Raw genomic sequence first — 7,988 nt, forward strand, 5'->3', positions numbered from 1 at the left:
CCTCTGGCTTCCCACACTCATTAGAAAATTCTCTCTCTTCTATAACACACCAGGCTCATTTGTGGTAGGTCCCAACAATACAAAGACAAATAAATGACCCCCGCTCCAAGAAGCTGATGTGTTCACAGGCTGGAAAGGATCCAGGCTTTTTTAAACCTTGAAAATGTAAGAGATCCCTAAATGAAATACTTTTAAATAGGAAAATCAAATTTAAAAGATCAAAGCACGTTTTGCAGTGTCTGCATGAATCTATATAGCCCCGGACAAAAAGAACAGGCGTACTTTGTTCTGGTCAAGTCAGGTTCTGAGTGAACTCTAAGGTGACATCAGAATCTGGATCTAGAAACGGATTAAAAGTGAAATTCTTGCTGAAAGTAAGTGCACTCCTGGCACAAGTTGGGGGTTTTCTATTGGTTTTGTTTTTTGTAGTTAGATGGCAACTCCATTTGAAATAGGGTTAGGCTTTGAGAAGACTGATCCCCCTTCTGTTGAGGGTAGGAATCATTCTGGCTTTGGTTACCTCTCAGACCTCCTAAATCACCTAAGCAATCTAAAGTGGTTAAGACTCTGACATGTCATGATGCACATAGACAGAGCACCTCTGCCCAGGGGCAGTAATGGGTTGAAGAGGGTCCCCCCTGCCAAAATTCATAGCTATCTAAAACTTCAGAATGTGACCTATTTGGAAATAGGATCTTTGCAGATATAATAAATTGAATTAAAATGACGTCACTCTGTGGCATTCCCTGGCGGTCTGGTGGTTAGGACTCAGCATTTTCACTGCCGTGGCCCAGGTTCGATCCCTGGTCGGGGAACTAAGATCCTGCAAGCCACGCAGCGTGGCCAAAAAAAGAAGTCATACTGGATTAAGGTGGGCCCTAAATCCAAGGACTAGTGTCTTTACAAGAAAGCCGTGTGAAGACACACACACACAGGGAGAACACCATGTGACTATCAAGGCAGGGACTGGAGTGATGCGTCTGTAAGCCAGGGATGCCAAGAATTGCTGGCAACCATCAGAAGCTAGAAGGGGCATGGAAGGGTTCTTCCCTAGAGGCTTTGGAGCGAGCGTGGCCCTTCTGACACCTTGATTTCAGATTCCAGCCTCCAGAACGGTAAGAGAATACATTTCTCTTGTTTTAAACCACCAGCTTGTGGTCCTTATTACAGCAGCCCTAGGGCACTCATCCACTCACCCAGAAGTAGAACGAGTAAGTCCCCTCAACAGAGCCCTGGGGGCAGTCCCAGGGGGACCAATTACCCACCAAGCAGCCACATCTCCACTCCACAGCTCAAGCTGCAGGTGAAATCAACTTCAAAGGAGAAACCAGACATTGCAAAGTGTTTGTAAATTATTTAACAAAAAGGACAACGCACAATTTGCACATCCACCAAAATTATGGCTGTGAAAATTAGTGCCTGAAACTTACTGGCCTCACCATGGGCCAAGCATTGAGCTAACTGCTTCATATACATGAATTTATTTAATCCCCACAGTAAACTCACAAGGCAGGTACTTTTCTATCCCCACTTGACATAAGGGGAAACCGAGGCACAGAGCTTTTCAGTAGTAACCTGCCCAAAGTAACCTTCCAAGTAGCAAGTGGCAGAGTTGGGGTCTGAACCCAGGAAGCCCGGCTCCCAGTTCATGCTCTGAACAGCCTCACAACACTGCTTCTGCAATGGATAGAATGTGGAAAGCATGGAAAACAAGTTGAGATCTTTCACATGATTTTTTTTTTAATTTATGCATAAAAACCAAAGGAAAAAGAAAAAGACACATTTCAGCTGGGGGCAGATGTGTGGCAACGAGCAGCTGCTGACTGGACAGGGTGATGGCAGAGTGACACACCCACAGGGCAGGGAGACGAGTCGGGGAGGGGTGGGCATGCCTAGGGCTTCTCCAGGAAGAAGAGGCAGCTGGGAGGCTCCCACAAAGGGGTCTGCTTGCCCAGCCCTCAGAGAGTGGCCAAAGCATGCGCAGAAAAGGTTCGATGCAAGAGTGCGCGCGGGGAGCAGGATGTGAGCAAAACTTAGGTTTTCAAGAGGACCTACCCAGATGTAGTTTTGTTTTTTTTAAATCTTTTTAAGTCATGCCGTTTTTTTTAAAAAAGTCAAGTAGGACAGCAGGAAGAGGAAAACACGAAAGAGGGCCAGCAGAAAAGCTGGGCCGGGCTGTGAGCAAAGCTGGGACCTCACGAGTTCGTCAGCTGCGGAGGGCCAGCTACGGGACAGGTGGTACTGCCAGGCCAACGGGTGGCAAATCCCCAAGTGCCAAGCCCCACAGCAGCCTTCCCGGGTAGGAGGGGGCCCACAGCCTACCGCAGCCTGGGCAAGGGCAGTGGGTGCAGGCAGCCCCCAGGGCTGGCGAGATCGGCCGAGCGGGTCCTGGAGCCAGCTGGCCGCCTGGAGCGAGCTCAAGGTAGCAGGACGGCAGAGAGTCCAGGGGGTGGCAGGGGGGCTGGTCTGACTTAATGACCATAGGGGGCCCTCCGTGAGATGAGGGGTTTGTCCATCAACTAGAGTCACCGCCACGTGCCAGGCACCGAGGATGGATGAGGACCAAAAGCAGAGCTGTGTCAGAGATGTCCAAGTGACAAAATCTCCCAGACTGCGGAGTCCCTGACCCTGGTGGGGTGGGGAGAGCAAAGTTTCAGCTGCCTCCCAGGTGAGGAGACTGGGCGGAAGCACCTGAGGGGAACCCCATCGGGCTCAGCTGGAGGAGGCTGGGTCTGGAAGCTCAGGGGGGGGACCGGGTGTGGGTAGCAGGGCAGCCTGAAGGCACGGCAGGGCGGGAAGGGTTCTAAACGTGGACATGGGGCCTGGAGCCAAGGGGGGAGGACAACCTTCAGCAAAAGGCCCCTGTTCCACGTCACATGCTGACTTGGCACTGGCCACCCCCTCCTCTCACTCAGTTCTCACCAAACCCTTGAAAGAAAGGGTTGCCCCCGTTTTACAGATGAAAAGACAGAAATGGTTAAGCAACTTGCCCTTGATCACAGCTAATGACCCTGGAATGAGGGGGCTATAGCCCCACCTTCCTCAAACTCATGATGGATAATTGGGTCTCTTTTTTTTTTTTTTTTTTTTTTTGGCCGCACTGTATAGCATGTGGGATCTTAGTTCCCTGACCAGGGATGAAACCTGTGTCCCCTGCAGTGGAAGCACAGCGTCTTAACCACTGGCCCACCAGGGAAGTCCTAAGATAATTGGGTCTTGATACTAGGTTTAAGGGGTGGGGGGGGCTTTCCAAACCACTGTTGGGGGAGATATCATTCCCCGAGTGGCCCCTGCCCCTGGCAGCCACAGAAGCTACCTGGCCCTCATGGGAAGGTGGTACTTTTACCAGCAAGAAACTAAGACTTCGAGGGACTGTGTAGCTTGCCCAGGGTCACAGGTCCGAGGCCCTGTCTGACCCTACGCTTGTGAGGCTCCTCCTGCCACACTGGTGTCTCCAGCCACCACTTGGCCGACTCTAACTGGAGCAGTCTTGCCTCCCCTGCCTTCTAGGACATGGGGGGAAACCCCCAGGAAGGTTTCTTTGCAATGACTCGTGCCTCAGATGCCACTGCCTCATGACCGGAGCCGCCATTCGTGCCTCAGGACACTGGAGGCTGAAGGCCTGAGCCTGCCCGCAGTCAGGTCCGGGATGGAGCTGTGAAGGCCCTTCACAGTGAGCAGCGCAAATCCCCCCTCCTCAGCAAGAGCCCCACCGCCGGTCCCCCTGCCAGTCTCCGCAGGGGTGGGGCACGTGGCTCAGGCCTGGCCACAGCAATTGGTTCAGAGCCAATAAGAAGCAATAGCAAAGCTACAAAAGACACACACGCAGTAAGGTCTTTGCTGTGGTTACTCTTCGCACTGGACTTGCTGGAGCTGCTGTGGCCACACTGCCACCACCAGGAATAAGCCACCTGAGAATGGGGACAACACAGAGAGGAAGCTGGCTTAAGAAAAAGAAATTAAGCTCTGATGGCATCATTTGAGCTCCCTGATCCAGCCATACCTGACACCAGTCCTTTTTTAGTTTTATGAACCCATTAATCCCTTTTTTGTTTATGCCAATTTTGGTTGCCAGTGACAGAAAACCCAACCTTGACTTGTGACTGACACAGTAGCTCTGGAGAAAGAAGTCTCGTGCTCAGGCTGGACTGCCAGCTCTGTGGGACCCCAGACCACACACTGCCTTCCCTTTAGCTTGACCCTCTTCCAGGATCTGTTTCCTCACCAACGCCACCTTGCTTGGTCTCCCAAGCCCCTCTGATTGTGTGGACTCCCTTTATTACTCTTAAGCAGCCAACAAACAAACAAACAAACAAACATCCTTTCAAAGATTGTTCTGCAGAAAAAAATAATAGCAATAAAAATGAATGAAAGAAATCTGAATCACCCCAAAGTGATTGGAAGAAGAAGGTCCCCAAGATGCCCTCTCTGAAACCAGCTTGACTGGGAGGAAGTGCTGGGACCTGGGAGCAGCCAGAGGGGGAGCAGTATGCCAGGAAAGGCATAACCCCAAATAAATCAAAGGGGTTGTGACGCACCATTCACTATTCTGTCTCTGCCCCAGCGCATTCTTTTGCCTCAACTCAGCCTTCCTTAATGGCCCAAATTAGACCTACCGGGTGTTAACACCAGAGATCAGTGTCTGGAAGCCAGGGACGGGGAAATCAGCGTGTCAGGGAAGCGGAGAAGACGCGGAGGCTCCGGGTACCAGCCTCTGCTGACCTCCGCGCAGGGGCTGGGGCTGGACAACAGCCCAGCCTCAGGAAGGGGCCCAGGCTCCCGCCACACAGCGCCGGTCAGAGCGCCTTTAAATAGAACCTCCACGCGGGAGGACAAACACATTCCAAGCGCATTTTAAACCGCCCCAAGCATGACCTGGCCGGCGGCCTCCGCTCCCCCAGGCATTTTTCCGGTCTTGGCCCGATTCTGGAACTAATATTAATAGCTCAGTTAGGAGCTTACGGTGTGCAAAATACTTTCTGGCCTTAAAAGGCAGGGACGATTACTTCCCCCACTCTCCAGATGAAGAAACTGAGGCCCAGGGAGCTGCCAAGCTACAAGGCCGACTACTGGGGGTCTCTCTACGCTGCCTCCACCGCCCGATGGGGCTGACACGGCAGGACCGGAATGAGCCCCCGCCGGACCAGCTGCCAGCTGCCTTGTCCGGTTCCGGAAGGGCGCCTCCTGCCCAAAAGGCAAGAAGGGGGAAAACAGCCAAGGCGACGCTCCCAAGAGGCTCCCCGAACGTGCTCGCTCCAGGAACGTACTGATCTTTCGTGAAGAGTTTAACAAACTCCCAGTTCTCAGTCTCTGTTGGTACATCAAACCCCGCGCGGCAGCCAAGGATAAGTCTCCTCCTTTGTTTTAAAAGATAAAGGACAACGAGGCTAATTTCTCCCTCGGGAGATAAAGTTGGCAGGTGAGGCGCGGCGCGTCTCCGTTTCCTAGAAGTTGCGCCCTGGGCAAATCTCGGAGCCGGCCCGCAGAGGGGGCGGGACCCGCCGTCGGGACCCGGGAGCCCCGGACTCGGGCTCGGCTGCCCGAGGGGAACTTCTGACCTGGGTCAGGGAGAACGGCGGGTCCCGCTCTCGGTGTCCCAGCCCCCGCTGGATCCCCCCCACCGCGCCGGGATCGGTCGGGGCGCGCTGGATCTGGGGGGCGTTGGGTTAAATGCTAAAGACACCCCTGGAACCCCTGCACTATCCCACCCTGAGTCCCCCCCAAGCGGGGCCCGGGACTCCCAACCAGAAAGACCAACCCACCGCCACCTCCCCCTCCCTCCCGGGCTCAGGGTCCCCGGGGGCGCACGGCGCAGGACGCGGCGGAGAGCTTACAGTTTGAACATGCTCTCCAGGTCCTTGATGAGACGGCGGCTGAACTCCGGGAACTCGGAGTAGGGGTGGAAGACCTTGCAGCGGCGGGGTCGCGCCGCGCCCTCGTTGATGTCCAGCCGTCGGTTCAGCTGCGCGCTCAGCTCGGCGTCGGCTCTGGCGGTGGGCGCCCAGGCGGACGGCTGCGGCTGGGGCTCGGGGACTGGGGCGGCTCGGGGCGCAGGCTGGAGCCCGCCGTCCACCTCCTCCCACTGCAGTCGCCGCTGCAGCTTGCTCGCCAGCTCCTCGCTGGCCATGGCCGCCGCGGTGGATCCGGGGACGCGGGGACTGGGCTGACAGCGCGCTCCTCGCCGACTCGCGACTCTGCGACACTTCGCCAAGACGGCGGGGACCCGGCGGTTGGGTGGAACCGTGGGCGGGGGCTGGGGAGGGGGGAGGGGGAGGGCGGGGCGGAGCCGCGGCTTTAAGGAGGCGCTGGGGCTCGGGGACGAACCGCCCGGCCAGAGGCCACAGGCCACAGGTGTCGCCGCGTTCCGGGGACATCGACCCGCTCTCCACTACCCGGGACTCCAGACCGGGAGCTGAGCGCCTCCCGGGACGAGGAGTGGACCCTCGGATCAACTCTGACTTTGCCGCCCGCTCCCAGGGAGCCCAGACACCCTGTGGTCCCCGGGGGAACGGCACCGGGAAAAGTTTCAGTACCGTTCTGGCGGTTCCTTTCTCGTCCCCCAGAAGTGCCCAGACTGGAGCCGCTCGCGGCTGGGGACAGACTGGGGGTGGGGGGAGCCGAGCGCCTCCGGATGACACCTACGCGCCCCCAAGGCTGCGGGTGGCACCCACTGGTCGCGAGGTCTGGGTGAGGGAGGCACCCGCAGGGGGCGCGGGGAAGGGGGGAAGCTGAGTTTCACTCACGGAAAAGAAATGTTTCCAAAACATACTAAAAATACTAAAAACAAATAAGCAAACCAAAAAAAGAACAAGCAAGGGAGAGAAACTCGTGGCTCTCCTGGTGACAAGACACCAGCGCCACTTCGGGGGCTCTGGCTTTTTCTGTGAAACGCAAGAAAGAAAAGAAAAAGAAGCTTGAAAATAAAGAAATAAATCAGCCTTTTTAACAAGAGGGTAAAAGCAAGTACAGTCGTCACTCCCCTAAGGATGGCTGTTAAATCAGCCAAGCCTTGAGAAGAATCTTGTAAACACTGATCCGCCCCTGCTGGGACCACTCTGTTCTGACTGCCTCAGGGACTGCTGACCCAGGGCAGGCCTGCATCACCCGACTGTGGGTGCCTGAGACCCAGGACCAGCTTTTGGCACACAGGTATGCAGGGCCCGCACAGGTCCTGCCAGGGATTCTGAGCGTCTGTAGAGGCCTAGTGAAAAAAAAAAAAAAATATATATATATATATATATATATTTTTTTTTTTTTTTTTTAAATTAGGGAAAATATTATGTTTTTGAATAAAGTGATCAAATAGAATCTTTTTAACATCCCTACTAAACAATTTTATTCGGTTTTATAAATGGCCTTTTTTACATCAGATTTTATGCTTGAAATGGCAATTGATGGACCCCTTCAAGTACACCACAGGGCGCTACCCTTCCTGACCTGGTGATGGTGACTAGATTTGCTTTTTTTGTCATTTGTGAGCACTTTATGTGACATTATTTCACACACATACACCAAAAAAAAGAGATTTAAAATTCTTAACACTCTACATCAACAAGAAACTTTACATGAATAGGCATTAAAAAATGTCAGCAACCGTTTTACATGCTAAAATTTACCACAGTTCACATTAAATTTAAAGACTCTAATAGCTCTTCCTTTTCTTTCATTTATGATTCAAGTATAATGTTGAAAATTCTCATGTTCATGAGAATGGATTTTGAATGCAATTCGACTTTTTCATTTAAGTGCCTCCAAATGAGACAGAGCTTTTAAAAAAAACAGTTTTATTTAGGTACAATTGATATACAGAAAACTGCACAGGTTTAATGTACACAATTTGATGCCCTTGGACATGTGCAAACACCCATGATACTATCACCACAATCAAGGTAATAAACATTTCCATCACCTCCAAAGGTTTCCTTGTGTCCCTTTGGTTTTTGTTTGGGGGATATTTTTGGTGAGAACACTGCACATGAGGTTTACCC

General features: G+C 53.1%; 1 protein-coding gene across 1 annotated transcript in view; it reads right to left on the reverse strand.

The window, feature by feature from the left end:
• The window catches only part of EFHD1 (EF-hand domain family member D1), a 42,369-nt gene extending 36,145 nt beyond the window's left edge, over nucleotides 1-6,224 (reverse strand). Inside the window, exon 1 of the mRNA XM_068544203.1 lies at nucleotides 5,835-6,224. Within this exon, the coding sequence (XP_068400304.1) occupies nucleotides 5,835-6,127 (293 nt within the window). The 5' untranslated portion in view covers nucleotides 6,128-6,224. The remainder of the gene's footprint in view (nucleotides 1-5,834) is intronic.
• Between the last annotated feature and the right edge of the window lie 1,764 nt (nucleotides 6,225-7,988).

This window comes from Eschrichtius robustus, chromosome 5 (assembly GCF_028021215.1).
Source record: "Eschrichtius robustus isolate mEscRob2 chromosome 5, mEscRob2.pri, whole genome shotgun sequence".
In the NCBI taxonomy this organism is placed as follows: domain Eukaryota; kingdom Metazoa; phylum Chordata; class Mammalia; order Artiodactyla; family Eschrichtiidae; genus Eschrichtius; species Eschrichtius robustus.